The 25,678-nt window shown below is 35.0% G+C and overlaps 1 protein-coding gene across 2 annotated transcripts in view; it reads right to left on the bottom strand.

The window, feature by feature from the left end:
- Nucleotides 1-25,678, bottom strand: part of LOC121381344 — a 46,121-nt gene that overhangs the window by 5,197 nt on the left and 15,246 nt on the right. Inside the window, exons 1-5 of one of the 2 annotated variants that reach the window (XM_041510624.1) lie at nucleotides 16,169-16,828; nucleotides 5,131-6,623; nucleotides 4,698-4,746; nucleotides 3,863-4,227; nucleotides 2,047-2,195 (exon numbers count right to left, since the gene is read on the bottom strand). In XM_041510624.1, coding sequence (XP_041366558.1) covers nucleotides 2,047-2,195; nucleotides 3,863-4,227; nucleotides 4,698-4,746; nucleotides 5,131-6,623; nucleotides 16,169-16,232 — 2,120 coding nt within the window. In that variant the 5' untranslated portion in view covers nucleotides 16,233-16,828. Of the gene's footprint in view, nucleotides 1-2,046; nucleotides 2,196-3,862; nucleotides 4,228-4,697; nucleotides 4,747-5,130; nucleotides 6,624-16,168; nucleotides 16,829-25,678 lie in introns of those variants that run through there. The other variant, XM_041510625.1, reaches the window with a different exon arrangement.

Here is a 25,678-nt window from a genome sequence, read left to right as displayed (position 1 = left end):
GATTTTAACATTTATTGGTTGATTTTGACAATAAAATTAACAAGGTAAAACATTATTTCATCAAATCGATCGTATGTGCGTGCGCAGAAACCATTCCCCGTTACTCGAGGATACAGATCCATTTAATGCTAATCAAGGGCAAGATCTGACACTCAGCAATTTTTTTAAAACCTGGCAAATTTTATTTTACTTTGGAGAAATAATTTTAAGTAAAGATTTAAAAATTTAATAGATAATGTAGCAACATTTTCTACTTACCCAGAGCTGGTCTTGTAATCAGACCAGTAACAGAAATAAGCAAAACATTTACTAGTCCACCGGACAAATACATATAGAAATGTATTTGTCCGCATATATTTTCACTTGTCTAAATAAACGGATTGTCTTATTCAAGTACCAGGATGATGTTCGTGATTGCTCAAAATGAAACTGCACCGAAATTTGTTACTTGTTCACCGGACCACCACTGAGGCACATTGTGCTTGTCTGAATATATTTTCACTTGTCGGGACAAACAGACAAGTGCTTATTTCGAACACTACAGACCACCCTCCCAACTCCAAAAAACTTACGGCAGTAGATTTTTTTCTCTTAAAAAGCTTCTACAATGAACACCGATTAAATAATATGGCAGGTAGGGGCATCAAATAGGGTTATATAATCTTGTTCTAAATAAAACACAAATACATTTATTAACATAGTCCTTAGCATGTGCTTGAGCAAAATGATTTCCATGTGGGCGAAAGACTGCTCGTCACACATCACACGCCGATACTGCTAATTTGTTTACTCAAAATTACTGTGAATTTGTACCACAGAAAATTAAAAATATTTTCCAGTGTTACTTTTTCGTATATAGAAATGTTTAACATCCGCTTTTAATGTTTTGCAAGTGGTGTATTGATTGGTCTGCGAGATCTAATTTTATAGCAGAATGTCCGTGATTGGACTAAGTATAAAGGTCAAGGATATACTTTCCGATTTGCTCGAGGTTTTTCGAATGACTTATATTCTTGCATTCGGAACGTCTCATAAGGATTCGTTATTGGCCGAGATGAATCGAATGTTGCCTGTTTCGTAGTCTGATCATTCATTCTTATGTTTTCTTTTATTGATTTAATATTTTTTATTATACTTGTGTCAAACATTTATTAACCCATGTATTGTAACATAAAACACTGCCATGTAGGCCTCGATCAATTTTCGGAAATTGTTGTAAATTGTAAGACTACGCAGGGCCCATGGAGTATTTGAAAGTGGGGGTGGTGGCACTGTCAATGTGATGTTCGGGGGGGGATAAAAATACATGTATTTGATGGTCTGAAGCTGTTACAGGGTTGTTCCCTCCGAGAAAAAAGAAGAAGTTAATTTCAAGTGTTAAAATATGGCATTTCAAGCCGTCTGAGCGCAGTAACAGGGAAAAGTTGGGGGAGGGCATGGCACAAGTGGCCCCCCTTGTGCTGAGGGCCCTGCTACAGGCATTGGCGATTGGTGTAAAAACTTATAGAAAGTTGCACATGTGGAAATTTACCACTGTAAATGTTATCCTAGAATTGTTGCTGATGGTGCACCAAATTAAATTTCTGTTTCAAAAAAAAATTCTGACCCTCTTCCCCTCGATCTAGACATCTTGTACCTTTTTTAAGTGTAGTTATTTAACTTTTTTGTTATAAATCACGTTTTCAATAACTTGAACTGACGTTTTAGATAGATACATCTAACACCTCACAGATTTGTTTTCCCCATTTAGACACCGGGAGCAATTGCTCTCCTACATAATTTCACGATAGCAATTTGTTGCTCACATTCGATTTTTAAACCATAAGCACTGCATATAGCAAAATTAAGTTACATTATACAACACACCTTCCTACCAAAATGAAACATCTTCCTGTTAATGAATAACACACCTTTCATTGAATGAACCATACAAACTGCTGTTCATGACTAAGACATCCATTTGTCATAAAAAGCACTGACAACCACAGCCTGTACAAACAAGTAGATTTTTGTTCGTTTTTCACCAACGGTAAATAAGGAACTTACAGACAGTAGTACTTCCAGAGAATGGGATTCTGAACGCGACATATCTTGACAATATCGGCCACTGTTGGAAAGGTCATGGTCTTGTAGAACTGGATGGCAATGTCCACATACTCCTCCGATTCAGGCTGCAGCTCGACAATCAACAGATTCTGAAACAAAGGCAGTGTGTAAACACAAGATACGCTAAACACACACACATACACACACACTACAAATACAAAAATCAATAGTCTACATCAATGTCTGAAATGAAACACAATCTATATCAAGGTACTTGTTGGAGATGTACTGTCTTTATGAGACATGTAGTAAATGTTTTCTATACTCTTCCCCATGGACAGGGTCGCTCAAAAGGAAATCCTTGAATAACAAGCACGGAGCACTAGCTGTGGTGAGAAATATCCCAATGGATTCATCAAGTGCTGTGAAATCAATCATCCAATCCATCACTCCTCAGGTGGAAGCTCTTTCAAGTTCCAATGAACTATACCAGGCCCTGTGCTTATAAATCTTTAAGAGTCCATACACAAGTCTCTAATCGAAGTAGAGACTTTAACATCACTGTCAATGCCACACAACTTTCCTGTGTTTGACATCATTAACATATGAATCTAGACACTAGCTTTATAAGCACAGGCCCAAATTCTCTTGTCCAACTCTTTATTACATACCTATTCAATCTTATTATAGCGATAAAGACATTTTGAAACCGTGTGATAAATTTATTTTGTAAATGGACCCGAACTTTTAAATGGGGAATTCCCTTTTTATTTTTACTGCAGTTGGCACCTTTTATTTACTGACATCATATATGATTTACAAATTACGTCACATTGTATTTGAAACATTACACAAGGCTGCCACAGAGTATGATGTGGCAGCATGATTCTTAATGTTAAGTAAATCCATGAAAGGAGTTTTGATCATAGATTTAACAGTGTTGTTATGACGTTAAATTAAAAAACGTTTTTGTCAAACATACAAGAAGGTATGTGATAACAGCACTTCACATAAGTTGTTTTTGCTTCCTATTTATTGCACAAATTTATTTGCGAAAGAACTTACCTCGTGGTATATATTCTTGCGCAAAATGAACTTGTGCAATAAATAGGAAGCGAAAACAACTTATATGGATTACACTCCCCAATTTGTTCATAACAATCCCGTACCACTTTCTTATATGGCCCATCACTCCTGCGTATGATGTTATTCAATGATAAAACTCTCGCTTTGGATTTAAATTGAGTTGCAAGATTCGTTGCACAACCGTATGTACCTAAGATGATCTTAGCACTAAGATCACTTCATAAAACGGGGCACTGGTACATTAATGGCCATGGCATGTGCTGTTGTGTTTATGACAAAGCACATGACAAAAGATCCCTCACTGCTATTCAGAAGTAGCCAATGTAGCAAGCAAGTTTGTCACCTCTCTCATTTTCCACACCAAGTGTCGAAACAACCCTCAGCTAGACACCAAATAGACATAATTTAAAATGTGCTGAGTTGTCGTTAAAATGTTCTGTCCTTTACTCTGAATGTCACCTCTACTTCTGAGCCAAAACCCACTCACTATTTTTCTGAATAACACGCCTAATCTCAAATACCTAGATCTCGACATGAAAAACAAATTAAGGGGAGTGATTAATTGCTCCCATATTGTAAATGATGAGAAATCATTTAAAATATTACCACACTGATACCATATAAGTTCACATGCTACGGGGAGTTAAAAATTACTCTACTTGAACTAGTCTCAAGGACATGATGGGAGAGCAAGAGTGATATCTCCCATTAAACGACGAGGTCTACACACCATTTTCTTGTCCATGGGATACCAGTGAGGTGGCAGATCATTGTTCTTGCTGGGATCCGGTTTTTGCTCGGGTGGAGGCAGATTGTCAGCAATGTCGAGCAAGTCGGTGAGGTTGTTTTCTGAAAGACTTTGGTCGGTGTTGGAGTCATTGTTGTTGTTTGTAGTAGACATGGCACTGGTCGACGAAACCAGACCCAAGCTGGAATGGTCCGGCACAGCCAAGTTATTGTGAATGGATCCGTCTGAAGACGAGGGCGGGGCGGCGTTCGTCAACATCATGTCCGAGATGAAGTTGATGTAGTCCTTGTGAAGTTTGTCCTCCAGGATGTCCACAACCAGAGATGGCAGAGCGTGCTTTAACTCGCCTAAAATTGAAATAGTTACAATATCATTTTATAGAAATACAATATAGGGGGAAATATTTTTGAATGATATACACGTACATGTACACAAATCAGTTCTTGTTACTATCAGATATGTAGACATTTAGGACAGAATTTACAAAGCCTGAATATAAAGATGAAACTTAAAACTACAGTTCTCTGACAAACTTCTTTTAACTGTTAATGAATATTACAGACTAAAAAAAAAAAAATAATAATAACTAAAGAACAGATACACCATTTCTTAGAGTAGAAAAAAACAACTACGTTGTCATCACTCCCTTACAGACAAAAGGAAACAATTTACATAACAGTTTCAAATTGGAGAAAACTGGCCCTATGCACAAAGCTTAAATGATAAAATTTATAGACTTTACTAGTCTTAACTCTAGGCTTTAAAGTTTTATGAGCACAGTTCTAGACCTGTGTGCTCATTGGCTGAAGGTACTTACTCATTGGATAGTAACTGCTACACCTGTCCTTTATGCATTCAAGAGATCCCTACAATACAGAAGCAAAAATATTTTAGCATCAAGAAATATTAGCATTTTTTACTGGCTCTCTAAATACATGCATAGCAGTGATAGTACTCTTGGTAGTTGCTAATATATATATAGATATATATTTGTTAGTTTACAAATGTCTTTTTTGTCTAGCTAGAGAAGACCCTGTATATTAATAATTTACCATGCTCTTGTTTTTTTATTGCAATAATATGCTGTCCACTCAGGACATTGGGAAACACTGTATGTCTAACACAATTAGCAGTAGACATCCCTTGACATCTTACTTGAAACAAATGCCATGTATGTAGAAACGAAAAACCAGCTTAAAAAGTGTGGTCTACACAAAACTACTACTACACTGTACTACCATGCACTTTACCTGTTTGTCCGTCAGGATGAGCTTCACCTGTTCTTCCAAACACACCCCACATGCTGGATGCCCCTGAGTACAGCGAGACACTTTCAAGTCTATCAGAGTCAGTTTGCACAACACACACACCTCTATGGGTTTTGCCTCGGGACGTGCAACCTTAACGTATCCATCTTCACCCTCAACCCTAACCCGGACACGTTTCCTGGGTGGAAGGTTGCATTGAGCAATTCGTGAAACCGATACAGATGTACTGACATTGACAGTACTAAGAGCAGGTAGTTGAGCAGCTGTGCTGGACTTGCTGGGATCAGCATCAGACGTACTGTCAGTAGCAGCCGTCTGCACTGGGAGACTCAGGCTGCGAGAAAGACCGTCTTTTTGGTGTAAACTGCACAGATTCTGCACAGAGTCGGAAACCTGACACTGAACCGTTGTCGCAGTCGGTTTATTTTGTGATTGCAATGTGGAGATCAAATCAGTGTTATTATTTATAAGATTACTAGCACTTTTCGGAAAAAAAAATGAATTAAGACTTGTTGGACCACTAGAGTCTACAGACACAGAAGATATTGTAGTAACATCACAGTTTGTAGATAGATTTGACACGGTTGAAGTACTGTTACTAACACCATTTGAACATTTGCTGAAGTTCAACAGCAAGTCACATGCATCCTTCATCGAGAAAGAAGACTGCTTGTCCTGACAGCTTGTTTCACCTTTCTTACCCACTCCTGATCCATTTGTCTTGCAGTACCCAGATGTATTACCATTAGAATCCAGACAGCTTGGTATGCTGAACAGGGAATCCATAGAACCACCTAACAGTCCAGACTTGGTAGACTGGACCAGACTCTTGAAATCAGAAGATTTCACAGACACAGTTTTGTTGGACGCCACACAGGACACGCCTGGACTGGCAGGACAAGCATCGGTAACCACATCAGAAGATAGAGTAGAGTCTCCAAGGTATGTGCCACAAATATCACTGGAGCCTGCGACACGAACGTTAACTACTGGACTGGCACCTGCAGCATCCATCTCTTTACAAACCATGCTGGTTGATTCAGTTTCAGCAGACACCGATGCAAGGACTTCCACCGCCGAATCATCAGACTGGACTTTCAGACTCAACAAAGAAGGGTCATCTGGCTTGCAGCTTCCAATATGACTGCAATAATTTGAAAGATCAAGAGGGCAATGGTCCAGGCTGCTCAGCCGAAGAGTCTGTCTGAGAACTGTGGATATGCTGTCACTGCATTTGATGCCCACTCCACTGGATGATGAGACACTGGCAGCCTGCTGGTAAAAGCTTTCCTCTTCTGTCGGAAGGAGGGGAAGTTCTATCTTTGCACTCGGCTGGCTCGGAGTCGACAGCTGTGACTGACTTTGTATTGTGGTTGTAGCTGGAGTTCGTGATATAAATACAACATCATCATCATCTTCAATGGATATCTTCTCCTCCTTAACTACCACAACATCATCGTCGTCATCATCATCATCTGGAAGTGAAGAAAATTAAATTAATTATAAGTCTGAATACTTGTGTCTATGACAGTAAAAAATGAAATCCCAGTACACTGTTATGTTAATCATCAGTTATCAGATGTCAAACACATTAATAATAAAGTCAAAAGGGACGACTCTTCTTCATTACCTTTTGTCCAAATCAAGACAATAATGGAAGGAAAATAAAGAAATGTTCAAAGATGAAAATTACTCTGGTTGGAAATTTTCTAGGTTTATATATTTAAAAAAATAGGGGTTTATAATTTATTATTAGATTTTTATTGAAGAAAAAGGACAAGAAATATTTCTGGTAGCACTCACATATGGAATTCTGGTAATTTTTTAAATTGTCAAATTAATAAACCACCACCCTTAATCAAACATATTTTGACAGTGATGGAATAAAACCCAGGTGGTGTTGGAGATACTACAACCATGGACATGATTTGCTCTAGGCACAGTATCATGTCTGTTTTAAATATGACACTAAACAGATAACATGAAGATTCAACACTGAACAGGGCTCCAAAACATCAACTGATAAACATATATTTATTATTTCTTTCTACAAACAACATAGACTCTTAAAAAAAGAAAGATAATTTTTTAAAAATTAATAAAAAATATTAATTAAAAAAATACCACCTAAGAAACAAAAATCAAGTATGATTTCTGTGACATATTTCTCACGATTGCTACCATTCATGTACATCTTTATGAACAAAATACAGTGTGTGGATGGGATGGGATGTAGCTTGATGCCAGGGATGCTGTTGGTCACAGGATCAAGCCACTTTGACGGACACACTAGGTCAAGCAGCAACACATTCCATTACAGACATGTACATGTAGGTGGCTACTTAATGGTACTTGGATTTAGCCAGCTGTATTCAGGCACATGCATGATCAATATTCTCTCAACATCTTCATCCAATACTGTACCAATTAACCATTGTTAACTAGCCATCTGTTTTATAAAAGGCCACTTTTTGATGTTCTGCTTAAAAGTAAAGTTTGTTTTATTTAACGACGCCGCTAGAGCACATTGATTTTTTTAATCTTATCATCGGCTATTGGACGTCAAACATATGGTCATTCTAACACTGTTTTTAGAGGAAACCCGCTGTCGCCACATAGGCTACTCTTTTTTACGACAGGCAGCAAGGGATCTTTTATTTGCGCTTCCCACAGGCAGGATAGCACAAACCATGGCCTTTGTTGAACCAGTTATGGATCACTGGTCGGTGCAAGTGGTTTACACCTACCCATTGAGCCTTGCGGAGCACTCACTCAGGGTTTGGAGTCGGTATCTCGATTAAAAATCCCATGCCTCGACTGGGATCCAAACCCAGTACCTACCAGCCTGTAGACCGATGGCCTGCCACGGCGCCACTGAGGCCGGTCGTTCTGCTTAATTAACAGAAGTTCAACTATAGTCCGAGTAATAAATAACTAGGTGTCTGCTTAATATAGGTAAGACTGTATTTAGCAATCTTTACTTGTCGAAGCCCACACAGGCCTGTGCCAGTCACAGCTACCTCAAGTCATGTTTATAATAGCTGGCAGGCAGCAAAAATCACCTGCTGTTTACATAAAATTTCTGGCCACAAGAAAAACTAATAGCTAGAGCAATAAGTTATAAATAACTCCTCTATACTTCCCTATAGGACTGTCATAACTGGCCAGTCAATACCATTATTTTTGTTTAAAATGTTGCAGGGCATATAGAAACCAGGCATAATATATTACCCACTTTTTATTCATTCATTATTGCTTGGCACTCTGTCAAATTTGCTTGGCACTTATATTTTAAGTGATGATCCTTTTATATGTCATGACATGCCTAAAGGAAAATCATTGCCGACATGAGCACATGTACATGTTTTCTCATTTAATTAGACCATAGAGGCCTTGCTAACAAAATGGTTATATGTATGTCATTATGTTTAAAACTGGTCGGTGCTGTGACTGCATCCCAGTACTGGCTCCAACCTAGAGTACACTACTCAGAAGGGAAGAGGGTATAAATTATCCACTGCAGTAACTTCTTTCTTAATGATTACCCGAACACAAAAACCTCAGATAGTTGTATTATGTGCCCAGGACACTATAAGCTGAACATTTAATTGGATACAACAATTAAAAGAAATTACGAAGAATTACAATGTAATTAGTTAACTAACTGGTGCACTATGATGATGACCTGGTCACCACACCCATAGCATCTAATGAAATAAGCATTACAAAAATGGTCTGCTCTGTAATAAGTACATTAAATTGAATCTGACTGCAGTGATATAAATGTATGTTAACTGCAAGCCCAAGTGCCATAAATACATTTTAGTTGGAAAACATTTTAAAATTTATTTTCAACCTGTATATAGTTACATTGTATACTCAAGTCATTCAGATACCATTTATCTTACGACTTGTTTAAAAAGGTATTCAACTTGTCTTTGCTCACTACTTTTGAAACAACTTGTAAAATAAATAGTATCCAACAGCCATTCATATAGTATTCTCTTTCTAGAAACAGCTTTCCCTGTATGAGATTGTTATTTTGCCCTATATGCAGCAAAGGTTTAAGCTGCTATTCACCAAATACAGACAAGGAAGGAAATAAAAATGTATGTAAGGCACATCAAAACATTTTAAATTATGGCTATTAGCAATAGACCATTTATAAATATTTTATTAGAGTAAAAGAAAATTAGCTACCGTATATCTTCGCCTATAAGTCGAATTTTTTTCACCCAAAAATTATTTTATAACTTGGGGGGTCGACTTATAAGAGGGTAAAAAAAATTCACCAAAAAATATTACTGTTTTGGGGATTATTTTACAAGTTTTATTGTTGAAGTATGCCATGTATTTATACTCAAATATGTTAATTTGACATTTATTTTTTATAACCTTTTTTTTTTGGCATTAGAACGGTTTTCGTACGATCTCACTCACATGCCAAGACAACAGTCCACTTAGTTAATTAACAGTCATCACTAATAGTACAAATGTAAACAATACTAACTACCTGTTGCCTGAGTTTATTTTGAAATCTGGTCACTGGCATTAATGGTTGTTCAAACAATGTTTTGGCGGTGATTAACTTACTGAGATTTCCCTTAAAATAGACTGATCTCTGCAGTTCACTATCTAGAGCAATAGGGACACACATCATTGGTACAAAAAACCAGTGTACTTTCCAGAGTTATCCTCCTTACATGTATTAATATGGCTGCAAAACGTGATACTTTCAGTTTTATCGTAGTGATCTGTGGCAGTGTTGTATAAATAAAGTGTTTGTCTGTGCACAAAACCATCTGTACAGTACCATACAGTAAACAGTCAAACAGCTTTCACTCTCTACTAAGGGAATATTTCGTTTTGATGCTATGTAATAATGATAGTTTGATTGGAATAGTCTGATTATTTTGCGATGTACAAAACGTGAAAACCGAAGTTTGTAAAATAATTTTCTTTTGTTCAAATATTGTACATTATTGTTCTCATGTGCAGAAAATAAGAAATATTTCAATATTTATAAGTTGTTTTTCATGGGTCGACTTATAAACGGGTCAATAAAAAAATACGTTTTCAGGGCTTGAAATTAGGGACTCGACTTATAGCCGAGATCGACTTACAGGCGAAGATATACGGTAATAGAGAATATTACTTTTACAGAAATAACATTTATATCGGAGCCAAAACTGTAAAATTTCTACAATGGCATAAATATACCAAATCCTATTAAAAAAATTTATATCTGAATATACATGTACGTCATGTATCTTCTATTTTCTTATTTACTTTAACGAGTATCTTGTGTAAACGGGAGAGTAGATTCGACTTCCTATCCCACTAGACCGACAATAGCTGACATTTGGTAGAACCTGGGGAGTCATTAAACAGCTATTCATTTAAGTACATGGAAGTAAGAAGAAATGCAACCCTTGCCCACACGTTAATAATGTACAGTCAGGCCTGCTCAAGTAGTCACACTCACCGACTCGATGACAATGTGCATGTACAGTCACACCGACTTAAGGTTGTTAAAGCCAACCTAATAATAAATGTAAAGCTGTCACATTTACCAAGTTAACCATAAAATACAATCTGCCTTAATTATATTGTACAATCAGACCTAGTTTAAAAACTGTCAAGACACACACAGACAGACAATAATGTACATGTATGCTGTTAGATCTGTTTTTAAGTACAGGTATTAACATTTACTGACAACAATAATATACTGTTTCTCCTGTATGGCTACCCCTGTAATTGAGAAAATTACTATGGCAAAAAACATGCCATGGAATTTTTTTTTAATATAGTCTATAGCGAAATAAGGTGCCATGGATAACTAAAAACTCTTCTGCTGTCTCAAAAGCATTGCCAATTGTCATGGGCAATTGCAGGGTTTATGTGGAATAGAAGGGTTTTGCACCTTTCCCCTTTTTATGCCCGTAATGTATTCCCCTTGGTGAGTACTTTCTGACCTTTGATGTGTACCAAATTCATCCAATAATCCATACCACTGTCCTAATTAACTGCAACCAACAGTCTATAGTATATTCTGACTAAATATAATGACTCAGCCTTCTTCCTAATATTATTGCTTCAAAATCTAAAATGATAATTAACTGACAATATTTATCTTCAGCTGGCGTCTGTATAGTGTCTATGGTCATAAAATGCAAAGATGCTTGGCAGGAAACAACCTGTATTGACTGGTTGGTTGATACTGAAATTTACAAAACTGTACCATTAACAAAAAATAGATCCAAATGAAATTAATACACACAAACTTACAAAGCCAAAATAATAAGGTCATAATATCTTGTTATCGACATTACTGTAACTAATTATATACCTGTAAAATTATATAAATTTTGCTTTTCATATGAAGGGTTTTCCAAAAATTTTTTTTAGATTGTTTCTAATTAATATCATTAATCACACTTACCAAGATTAACAAAACAATGATGCATCGTAATTCCAACACATCTTACTTAACATGAAGAGTTACCCGTCAATTCACATATATACAGGCTTGTCAAGCTATTGCAACATAATCCCCAGATATCCTGTACAATAAAATGTTCAGACTTCACATATGAATTATTTCAATGAATGTAGCCACCCACTTTGAAGTTAACAGCCTACTGCTTACAAAACATATACGTAATAAACATCCTACGGATAGAGGCCTAAATACAGTTTTGACTCTCATGACCAAATAGTTGGTTCAGGATGAATATGCTGCTATTACATGCACTGTTAAATTACACCACCAAGCGTAACACTGAGGTTAACCACTCTTATAAATACAAACAAATTATGGTTCAGCCTTACTTGGGTTTTAAGCTGTCATTTGCTAACAATAGTATTAATACAAAGGCCATTATAAAACATAATATACATGTAGGTACATTATAGGTCATTGTATTACAGCATCAATATATATAACAGAGTAACCATGGTAATGGAATATCTTGCTTTAAATCACAAATATTTCATAATAACATGTATGTTCCATAAATATCTTGGTTGTTTGTAAATAAGGGACAGGAATATAAAAATAAAATAAATATTTGAGTTTAATATTAAAAAGTCAATGTTAACTTTAAAAGTGCCCCCCCCCCCACCCCCAAAAAAAAGGAAGAAAAAGTTGAATGTGCCAGTAACGTCCAAAAAAGATACTTTTTATTTAAATGCTTAAACTTCTAACATTTGTATTATCCAATGTAAGTGGTAAAATATTACAACAGATTGCTTTAAAATATATACATACATGTAGATTCAAGTAAACAAATCATACTAGTGTATTTTTTGTTTATGCCATTCTTTTAAAAAAATTGTTTTACTGTACATATGTGAACCAAATATTATTATGACCAGAACACATGTCCATTTTAGTTGCAGCAAATGCAGTAAAAAAAATATTTTATTTTTAAAAAATAAAATTTCATTTTAAATGGATGGTCAAATTAATTTCTGTTCATAAAATGAATGCTTATAATAGTATCATCAGCAACCATGCATGTCCAAAAATGGGTTTTACATTCATTAAACCGCTACTCCAGAGAAAAACAATATACCTAATTAAATACTGCTATTGTGTATCCTGCATGGGTGATAATAACTGAAATTCAATCTTCAACAATACGGAACCGTACTACCATGACAATGGGGAACTGTCACATGGCTGAGGGCAACATGTGGTAAACACCATCACACTGCCAATCAGTGCATGAAAGAGAACGCCTGCTTCCAGCCCCAACATAACTCTTAGCCACCAACCTGAAAATCCATAGTCCAACCAGCTACAATGAGCTGTATGTGGCAGCCCAAAATACATCATGTATGGAACTGCCTGATAAACATCTTCAAGAAAGAGTTATAATAACTCTATTTACGTACATCAAGGAAAAGCCATGCTAATACATGATGAAAGGTTACTAAGTAATCATGAATAAATAACTGAAAAGCTAAAGGTTAACTATATTTACGTGTAGTAATCCATGTATATATTTTGACTGATAATGACAGCTTAAAGTTGATTATTAAAGTTTAAAGTTTGTTTTGTTTAATGACACCACTAGTGCATATCAAATAATTAATCATGGGTTACTGGATGTCAAACGTTTGGTAACTTTGACCAATAGCCTTCAAACAACGCCCACTTCATGTGTACATTTTCCCATTTGCAGCAAGGGATCTTTTATATACTTTCCCACAAACAGGACAACTGTACATACCACAACTTTTGATATACATGTATATTGGTCACTAGTTGGGATGGAAAAAAACAACAACAAAAAATCATATAATGGATCCACCAAGCAGGTTCCATCCTGCCATGGAACATTTGTTTTCAAATTTTTTATCACTGACAATTCTGATCAATTGAAAATTGATTAGCAACTACATTTTAATGTTTTAAAATTGTGTAGTGATTTCCGAAATGTATGTAGCAAATCGCAACTGAACAAAATGTTGCATGCCTGCCTGCACCCAAAGCACCTCAGGCAAGCACACCATCAACTGAGCTAGATCCCGCCCCACTGATAGAGATTTTGTCAACTAGTACTGTATGTTGTAAACACAATCACATGAATGTGTCCAGCAGCAGCCCAGCACAAACAAGAAATCGACTACACTACGGTATACAGCTGTGCGATGCGATCACACGTAAACAAGTGCTACACTAGTCAATAATTCCCATCCCTGAAGGCCTAGATGTAATATTTCAAAAATCCATTCTTCAATAACATGTTTATCTTATCCTTTTACTGGTAACGGCATCATTTATTTTGGTACAAGAATAAAAAAGAAAAAGAAATTCAATGATTTTAACACTCTCAATTGGATCACAGTTACTGTGTAGTACAAAATATTCAGATAAACACTATATATACAATTACAACATAACATGCACATTAAAGCTGCAACAATTCATTCACATATTCAGTGCACCGAATACAGGCTATCCACGATACGTATTCATTATTAGGTACCCAAAGAACCAAATATATTCGTTGGTTTTTTTATATCTTTATTATTATTAATTATATAAATTTAGAAAGGCCAGTTTGCAAGCTGTATGTACAAACAGAAGTATTTTAAGCAGTATGGGGTTTTTTGTTTTGTTTTTTATCTTCTTAATTTTCTTTTTATTATAATTTTGTTTTTTTAACCGATATTCAATGTCTAATATTCCAGAGTTTAATATTAAACACATCCTACTATTTAAATATTATTTTTGACTTTTGTTCACTGTGGTTTGCTTCATTCAGCAAGTCAGAAGTACATTATTGGTAGATTCACTGTAATTATTGGTATTTGTGGACATTTATTCGTATTAGAGACCCCATATTTGTGATATGTATTGTATTCGCCACTTTGTGTGTTTGTTGCAGCTCTGATGTACCTATATATAAATATAAATATATATACATACACACACATATATTCTTGAAAACCAAACTACAAATAATAACATAATTATCCTACATTAACTGTACATTTAGCAAAGCAAGTCTGTACATATATAATCAATTAAGTCATAAAAACAGTTTCAATTTCCCAGGGAAAAGGTCTTTCTGGGCAGAAGAGTGGAACAGAAACTGGATGATTCTTGAGGAATCAGGAAGTCTGTTGCCATTGTATTTAAAACGGAATAGAAATTGTTGAGACCAGTCAATTAAGATGTGTCTATGTGTGCGTGTGTGTGTGTGTGTTGTGTGTGTTTGTGTATGTAATCAATTAAGATGTGTGTTGTGTGTGTGTGTGTTTGTGTGTGTGTGTTTAGCTTTAAAAGGATAACGGCCCTGGATATTATTTTGTTTTCTTTTCATCCATACTGCAATGACAAAGCTAATTCACTAGTGTATATATATGCATAATTTAAAGAATATGTGTCCCTGTATGGTCGCAGTGCTACCACTACCCAGCATATACATACATACATGTACACGTGTGTTAGTACCTGGGAATCTCATATATTTAGGCATCCTGCCCAACATTCACACTGCAAGTGCTAATCACTCAGGACACATTATCACACTATAAATGTGCAAATAACTGCAATTAATGGTAGTAAATGCATGCTGACGAATGATAGAAAATTAATGAAGGCAATATTTGAAACATCCAGCTTCTATACCTATGACTTTTTGAAGGGCAGTCACATACATCTGGCACAGACACAATATTTCAAAGGAATAAAAATGTTGGGTTCCCCCCCCCCCCCCCTGTAAATAGCACTAATTAAAAACAAGATTTGCAAAATTATTCACTTTTTTCTAACCATACATGTAATTATTTTTTGCATCTTTTATCATAATATTTTTTCTACAATGTAATTATTTTGAATAGAAAAAAGACAAGATTATTTTAAAGTACGATACAGCTGTATACATATAAACTCAGTTGACACAAGTAGCTAGATAACAAACTGGTAATTATTTCAGATAACTATCGGTTAACAATGAGATATGGTAGGCACATGATGTCTACTACAGTATATTTATAAGCAAATCATACACAGACGGTATGATTCACCTACATGTAGGAGTGACAAATGGAAAATTGTAGAATTGTTTTTAGACATATAAAACAGGGATTAATGCAATTAATGAATACAAAAGAATTTAGGACTATTCAATAAAATATGTTTTAATCGACTCACATTAACCAAATACATCTGACCAATTACAGGCTGAATTTGTCACTCAAAGACAATTTGCTATTATCAAGGCACCCACCCATACCTTATGCACATGCCAATACACACACACACACACACACATACACAAAGAAAGAAAGAAAGAAAGAAAGCAAGAGCAAGAAAGAGACATAGAAATGTACATACATGTACACACCCACCCACACACAAAGTGTAGCATAATTATATTAATGAAACTACAACAGTCTGTATGCAGTAATACACATCCATCAGAACAACAACTTGGTAATTAAATAAAATTAACATATGAACCAAAATGATGTATGTACAATAAACAAAACAACATCCTACCTGAACTGATATAAACCTCGAGGTAGTCGGTCTGTGCCATCTCCTTGTACTGGCAGCCACACATAAACACACACACACCACACACTGGGCAACGAAAACCAACTGTACTTAATAATATACCAAGGAATAAATCAATCCTCACAACATGTTCTCAAGAACAGTACGACTCAATAAACATTCAAATGGCAGTCTCATGACAAACACTCACACACACACTCTCACATATACTGGGCCTGGCAGAGGTTATCAGCCCACCAGTGACATCCTGTTAATAATACATGGTGTGTTACACAATAAACAGTCAGCTGCCTTCTTGGGTAATATTACATGTCCACTGGCACAGGTTTAGACATCTAAGAAAATCTTTCCAAAATAACACTGTCGAATTATAAATTCATCGTGAACAATGTGGACACTGGTCTCTCCCCAGCTGAGAATAACCCCAAAAGCTTTTAACATGACCCCACGCACACACAACTTCCTATCATGACCAGCGAGCTGTGCCAAACAGGTCTGCCTGTGTTCCTGGCTAAACAAGAATTCTCTAGAATACAAACTTGTCTAGGACAGCCACAAAGGGAGAGAGAGACCTGGTCCACTAATTCCCTAGAAATACCAATCTGGTATTTAAAGTGCAGCCCAGCCACAAAAACCTTTGCCAAACACTGTCAAGCCAGGAAGGCCTGATTGTATATTGTATCCTGCTTGAATGCATGATATTATTATATACCAGTCAGTGAGGCCGAACCCCACAAGATAGGCGTAAGGCCAAACAAAAGAGAATTTGTTTGAAGTTCTCAACTAGGCCTATAATATTATGCATCATAATTCTATTAAAATGTATATATTTACATACATCCTATTAAAATATGAGTGTACACACACACACGCACACACACACGCGCACACACACACACTTTATGTATGTAAATGAATGAAATCCTAGAGTTATTATTTATAGCCAGTGTAATAAAGAATGTCAAAGGAATGTTTGTTAAACCTGTTCATAATGTAGTTTGCAGTCTGTATGAAACTGCATTCATTTTATGACATCAGCTTAAGGTCTAATAATGTACATAGTAAAAACTAATTGAAGACCCTTTGTCGACCCTTTTTCTAATAGTTTTTTCCACTAAAACTATATATGAGAATGTAGAAATGTTTGACATCCAATAACCGATGATTACGTTAATAAACCAATGTGTTCTAGAGGTGTTGTTAAAGAAAACAACCTAAATAACTTCAATTCTAGCAGTGGAGCAGGATGTATTTTAGTGGTAGAACACTTGTGTAACAAACAATGGGAGGGATGTAGCCCAGTGGTAAAGTGTTTGCCTAATGCACAATTAATCCCCATCGGTGAGTTCATTGGGCTATTTCATTGCAACCAGTGTTCCACAAACGGTGTAACAAAGGTTGTGGTATGTACTATCATGTATGTCAAATGGTGCATATAAAAGATCATTTGCTGCTAATCGAAAAGAGAAGCACATGGAGTGGTAGCAGCAGGTTTCCTCTCTCAAACACCATATAAAAATGTGTCATTGGCTTAATATTACTCCTTGCACCTATTGTATTTTCTCCGTTCCAAACAGCGTTCCCACTGCTATATAGCAAAAGACTGGTATTTGCTATCCCATCTGTACAAAGAAAAAATGAATGAATGTTTAACAACACCCTAGGACAATTTTTTTTTTTAATCAGCTATTGGGTGTCGAAATTCTAAAATTATTAATAAAAATAGTGTACACATCAATGAAAGAATCACATTTGTGAAAGACACAATGAAGCAATTTAACATTAAATACCAAAATATAAAATCTTCAAAAAGACCAAAATAAATGTTATTGAGCTGTGGTTAAACCCAATATTGCACAAAACAAACAAACATTTTTATTTTTTTAAACATTAACCCAGACGCTTATAGAATTTTCTTTACACATTTCTAAGATATACCGAATATGTGCTGTTCACCACTTTCAAGGAATCCCATGATAATGTTGCTAACCCTGCATAACAATGAGGAACACAAAGATTCATACAAAAGAACCCTGGCTGCTAGCTGGACAGAACAGCCTGCCAATCTCAATTATTTTTCCACATTCAAGTTAGTGTCATAATAATCACATTTTAGACACATATTACATGTATGTAGATGGCTGCTAATTGAAAATTGGCCTAAGTGTTGATATACAACCATATTTTTAATGAAATCAAACATGGCTGTTAGCTGAGTACTAATATTACAGATTTATCATCAGTCAACAGTCTGTAACATACATATTGTACATTGTATGTACATGTACACCCCAACAGTACTGCGTACATGTTTGTCTGCACATACAGGTTCCATGTATTGATTTCATGGCAAGTGACATGGGTGGACCACAGGTCAGCAGTAATAAACATTTGGCAAATGTGGTATTTGGGTGTGTTCTTTTACACTGCTGGAATGTCAGCTGATTAGCAGAATCAATCCATCTATCTACCTTGAGTAAACTGTGATCGAGTACATGGATGCCCTATGGGGGCCACTCACAATTTAATCAACATTATCACGAGTGAACAAACTGTATGCTGGGTTGGAAGAGGGTTATTAAAATGCCAGCACATACTTTTTTAAAGACAAAAAAAAAAAAATAACATTTGTTGTCAAGTCACCATCTACACTTTTAGGACTGGGTAACAAGAAGAAAAAAATTGTGCTCTACTGTAACAGCCGTTTCAATTTTAAACATTAACATGTACGTTCAGGCTTAATTTTTTTGGGGGGGTCATGTTTTATCAGAATTCAAGGATTATTTTTAAATAGATTTAATTTTTTTTTTTTTTACAAAAATATGATATTAAGTTCACTAAACAATGCAGCCCTCTACATTTGGCGACTAATTTATTTCATACTATCTATATAAAAATAAGTAGGCGTCATCTGGCTTCTAGATGAAAAAGCTAATGTAGAGGGCTGCAATGCAGAATGTGTTGCTAACAGTGATAAAAATAAAAAAACTAACACCTGAACATAGAAATTATATTTTTAAACAGATGTTCAAACATTGGATTTTTAAAATTAGATTCTTCTTTTCCCCTCAAATGAAACACTACTAAACACCCTGCATATCTATGATCACCGTTAACAGTTTGGTGATGATTCAGAACTGTAACAGATCCACAAAGATTCTGCCCACTACAGTCCATTATCCTAGAATACAAGCAGAAGAGCTGTATCCGGTAAACACAATGTACATCTACTTTTAGATATATGATCCACTTTATTGTGCATGTAGACCAGTCTAAGCTTTTTTTTTATTTCCATCATAAAAGCACTGTTCATTTTTGATGTGGATGTGGGACATGAAAGCATATGATATAAATTTCAGTGCTCAGCAAGCATTTTGAGTCTGCAGCTGAAGGATTACATTTTTGAAATGCTATATATATATATTTCTCTGTTCACTGTTGTTGCAAATTTCAAAATACCAGTTTTTTTTATTTGTAAAAAAAAAAACAAGCCACCAGACAACAAAAACCCAGGATCTCAACAAGGCAAACTATCCTCTTGAAAAAACATCTAATATATAACAATCATTAAAAAGAAACTGCTCTACCATAACTCATACCACTCTTTTCAACTCTTTCATATGTAAATGAAGAAATGTTTTATTTAAAGACATACTCAACTCTTTAATTACAGCTATATATAGCGTTGGACATATAGTTACGGACATCAGATATAGTTAGAAAGGAAACCTGCTGCTGTTATGGCATAGGTTACTATTTTAGATTCTAGCAGAAAGGAATCTTTTATATACAACATCCCACAGACAAGATAGTACATACCACAGCTTTTGTTATACGAGTTGTGAAGTACCTCAGGCAAGTGCTTTACCATTGGGCTACGTCCCACCCCTGCTATTACATTCAAACCAGGATGAATTAATATGAAGTAAAAAGTGAAGTAAACATTTTAGCTGGGATAAAAAAAAAGTTGAGTCAATTTCTTTAAGTTCATCCAGTTAAAGTAAACTTGCTTTTTATTAGCTGGTCTTAAAAAATTGGTGTAACACTATTTGTAAAGGATGCAGTATTAATGAAAACTATAACTGAATCATCTGAACAAGTTTCTCTGCTGAGTTATTCTTCCTTACACTATGGAAATGCCTCACTGGTTCATGATATTCCGTGGGATTACTATTTTTAAAAAGAAAAAACAGCTTAACCTAATTGATAGGAATGTCCCCCAGTTTTCTATATCATATATCACAATAACCCCAAGTTTGACACCTATCAACATGTGATTAATAAAAAGCTCTGCTAAACATTATTCATATGAACTTACTTTTAGCTATGGAAAATTGGTTGGAATAATGTGAAATAAAAATTGAGGGGAGTGATTAATTCAGGGCTCATTCTGTCCACTGCCAATTACCAAATTACTTATTTTTAAACAAAATCGCTACAACATTTAAGTTTTTGGCTAATAACATTTCTTAAGTTAACTATTTTAATAATATTTAAGGAAATATTTTACTTACTTGAAAATTGACTAGACTAAAATCTGTTCCAGTGTGAGCCCTGTTAACTGTTCACCTAACTTAGATTATTGGGAGCCATTTAAGATATCATCAATCAGTCGTATTGATACCATATTAATTAATATATTAATTCACATGCTAAGGACAGCTAAATATTTCTCTCCTTGAACTAGTCTCAGGAAAGTGATGAGAAGCAAGCTTGATAGCTCTCTTTACACAGAGAGGTCTGGTACAAAAGTAAAGTTTGTTTTGTTTAACGACACCACTTGAGCACACTGATTTACTAATCACTAACTGAATGTCAAAAAAAAATAGTATTTTTTAACAATTACTCTTAGGAGAGAAAACCTGCCACATTTCTTTTTAGTAGTAGCAAGGAGTCTTTTATAAGCACAATCCCAGACAGGATAGTACATACCACAGTCCATAGAGGGTGATCAATATTTTGATTCTCTGCACCTCAGAAGGGAACATTTTGTTTTCAAAATCTTAATTATTGATATTTCTATTCAACTGAATATTTATTAGCAACTACTGTTTGATGTTTTAAAAATAAACATATGTGTTGCCATGTTGACAGTTGAGATTGAGTTTTGTTTTTTAAATTCCTCTAAATAACTTTTGTAGTATGTTGGATGTTCTTGTTGTTAAGATGGTTTCTGAGTACTAGTAATATACATGAATATATACATGACAGGACAAACTTCAATAAGGTGTTCTGTAGATAGAGAAAATGGGAACTTTTAAAAACCACAAATGACACTTGTTTTTCAGGGGTTTTGTGGGAATGAAGAGAGCTAGAGAAGCAACTTCCTATTTGCCCACCTCTACATGTAGGACCAAAGAGATTGTTCACTGAAACACACATGTACATGACATTTTGTGGAAAACTCGTTCAGAAAATATGCCCCAAACATCTGGACTGGTAAACCATGGGAGAAGGCAGATGTATTTCTGGTTGACTTGAATGTCACAAGCACTACATGTAGCCATTCTGATTATATATGGAACCGAATCCCTGTACAGATTAACCCCCTTCTCTTAACAAACAGCTGGGACCAACAAGAGGTGGATTATGGTAGCATTAGCTACATGTATGTGTAGTTTGTACCTAAACCGGCACATAATTCTGACTCCACACACCATACAGATATCCAATAGACCATGACCTCTTTTGTTCTGATATACAAAAACCATGCACATTTAATAGACTACATGTATATTTTAATTACTCAACACCAAGTAATAAACATAATAAATGAACACAGCAAAAAAAAAAAAAAAAAGAATATTTAAATTACAAACCAGTGTGTTTTTAACATATACTAGACGTATATGTATATATATATATATATATATATATATAAAATGCAAAAAAAATGTGTGGCCAATTAAAATTTCAAAGAAATTGTTATTCAGGTTTTTAATACCTGGTGGAAACTTTTATGCTTGGCCTCCTTTTTTTCTTCTTGTTTTTTTGTTGTTGGTATAATCATGTTCCCAGATACAAACAAATTTTATTTGAAGCCTTATGTAATAAAATCTAATTCAAAAACTATCAAGTTTCATGGCCTTGATTTTACTGAATTTTTTTGGGCAAAGTAAAGTTGACTTTGCTACACTTTACAAAAATCAATTAAAAAAAATCATCAAAGTAATTGTGTTAGGCAATTTTTTCAGCATAAACTGTGTATGTGTTCCATTATGTTTGAAATTAGAAGGTTGCTTATTCAATGCAGGTGCATTGTTATTTTTCTAAACCATGTAATTAATTTGTAATGTAATCTGTAAACTGTACATGTAGCTGGCAAAATGTTACAACAGTCAAAGACTTTTCTGAATAGTAGCTTATTTTGATAATCCTGCTAACACTAGGAATGTTGTTACAGCAAATTTAAAGATGGTGCAGTTTTTATGGGCAGACCTTGAACATGACTAAATTTAAGCAAAAAGAAATAGACAAACTGATGCCAAATTAAGTATCAGTGATCAAATATTAAACAAAAGCACATAAATTAAATGCCATTCAACCCTTTTACACCTTCTGTATGGAGGTTTCCAGGGGAAATCATGTTTAGTATTGTGTCATGATTCGCTATGCAAGTTTCACAGGTTGCCACACAAGATAAAAAAATTTAACCAATACTTGCTAATCAATTTTCAAATGACTAGAAATATCGCTAATTTATCAAGATTTTGAAAACAGAATGTTCCCTGGTTTCTGTTGTAATTATATTTACATACATATATCAACAAGTCTACTTTTTCTCCTTTTATCTCATATTAATTAAGACCTTCATTAAAAACTATTGATTTCTCCCCATACAAATGAAAGACCTGTCCCCAAGCATACAGTAACCATACACAACAAGCGTTCAACCCTGCAAAACACCTGCTCCATAACCCCAGGTTACCCAACCCTGAGAAAATAAAATACCTGTTCATTACTACCCTATTCAGGAAGTCCTAACAATAATTCTAAAAATATACCTTTATGTTCAGGTTAGGATTAAAGAAAGCAGACATAAATGTACACATTATGTCCTGTATGTTCATGTAACAGAACACTCAAATTTTATCCAAAGTAAATATGTGCACATGTATACAGGTATTTTTAAAACACTGTTTATTTATCATATTCTTACATACATCCACCCTCCACCCGTCAACCCTAGATAGAAGTTATATGAACCTGCAGTAAACTGTCATAATATTTAAGTGTAACACTGTCAAAGGTGTAGCACACTGTTATAGACTACATGTACATGTCTTAGCAGACCATTCCTGTCAGTATATATTGTCACGTAACTCGTCATTAAGATTACTTTTCATTCAGTTCTTCGTGATTAAGATGCTCAAAATACATGTCTGTGATTAGCTTAAATGGATTATAAACAACATTCACTTGCCATCTACAAGATGAGTTACAGTAGGATAACATTTTTAAAGATTGTCTTAGCGTTTATACTTTTTCAATCATTTGTGCATTCAGGCAAATACTCCACTTTTATTAAATTGTTTTGTTCAGTAGTTATAAATTATTCAGGAAGTTATTGATTAAAATCTTAAACTGGGCGCACAATATTCATGTTATAGTTGCTATATATAGCAATGTACACAGAAGTACATTATTACCTAGTAAGGTATGTACATACATGTCCGGTGTATCGGTGTGTCCGGTATATCGGCGCACTTGGTATTTTGCTTAAGTACGCTTAGGAAGTTGTCATGTTTGTCAGTGATTTTAACAAATTAAAGTTCAATTCATCTTTCAATGGTTAATCAGGTATAAACATATTTATTGTTACAGGTGCAATTAAAAAATATTAGAATTATCAATAATTATATCATAATTTCAAAATAAATCATTCATGTGTTTCCGTATAAATGCGAAGTAGGTTAGCCGTATTGATATTAAAATGTTAAAATCAGTCTAAAAAACCCCCACCTTTCCTGCATTTTTAAAATTATAGTAAACTGTATAATTATTTTTTCGGTTATTTTTATTTAAACTGTAAAGGAAAACACAGAAAATTGTAAAGGAAAACAGAAAAATGCAAACAAAACAAAACTTTTAATACCTTGATTGACCGTCAACACGGCGTCATTCCAGTTCACAGCTGTCACATTGTTACAAAAAATAAAAAGTGAAATAAGATTCACGCATGCGCACAATCAACCCGAGAAAAATAATAATCCATGTAGGCATCTTATAGCTATACATGGCAATGAATATGAATGCATCTGCAGTACTGTGCCACTCAAGAAAACAATTCCGAAACCGACCATGAGAAGGGTCATGTGTGATCATTCATTTTCATAGTAATAAAAAAACATAAAATTGCTAAAAATAATCCTGGGACAATAACGTGGCGTTTATGGGCTATAAAGTGAGGTCATGGGTGGTCTATAAATAGCAGGGTCACCAATCCACATCTACTGCGCGGAATCACCAGACATGCAAATCGTTTTGGATACAAGGGGGTGTCTACAATTATGCACAATTTTAAAATGTTTATTTACTACAGACATAAAACAATTTGTAGTGTATATCAGATTATGCACTGCTTCATTGGTAAGAGACACATTCTATTAAGTATTTCAGTGTTCACAGAGAAAATGGTCGTTGAATGCTTAGGTGCACCGATACACCGGACAGCACTGTATATATTTGTGAAAACCACTAGCCCACCAAAATAAAGCACTAGCCCAAATTCCTGATCAATTATAACTGGATTTTTATATAATTTTTGTAACATTACACATTTACGAGTATAACAGTAAAATAAAACAAACACTTAAATCATGTTGTAACTTTCAGTTTTTTGTCGTGTCGTACGTTTTGTCTTTTGTCAAGTGTGATCCATCGTCATTGTCCCGTTTTCGTTTTTGCTCTTCCCCCGGGGAAAAATAATTGAGCAAACTCTTGGTTGGTATCTAAACACACTATCAAAATAATTAAATTTAAATGAGGGTACGACAGTGTGACACACAATAATAGATGGATCAGTGTATTTGGTAGGCCTAGTTGGTTATATATTTAGGGCCTACTATTTATGTCGCCAGGAACGGTGATGCCAAATACAGGGCATTATTCCGTGTCAGACCGATATCAAAAGAATATAACGGCGACATCTAATCCGTTGTTAATTGATGAACAAAAAAGGTATTATCTTGTATCGGCAGCTGTGACGTATTATCCAAACTGCTACACGTAATAGGCCAAGCCGAGTCATTGCATATGCGGTTACCATTAAAGTAAATTGTTTTCCTGATTGCCGATAACCACATGTTAGCGAAGTGTTAAATTAGAAAACAATAGGTAAACAAAACAAACACTGAAATTCAAAGCATGGCTGGGGTTTATTTGATTGAGATTAACCTGTCGTCGCGATTGGCGATTTCCAAGTTCTTAGCCTAAAACATATGTGCGAGATAAACTACCACGTGACGTGTCTAACCAATCAAAACACGCATG

This window comes from Gigantopelta aegis, chromosome 9 (genome assembly GCF_016097555.1).
Source record: "Gigantopelta aegis isolate Gae_Host chromosome 9, Gae_host_genome, whole genome shotgun sequence".
Lineage (NCBI taxonomy): Eukaryota > Metazoa > Mollusca > Gastropoda > Neomphalida > Peltospiridae > Gigantopelta > Gigantopelta aegis.
This window is presented reverse-complemented; position numbering and strand designations above follow the sequence as displayed.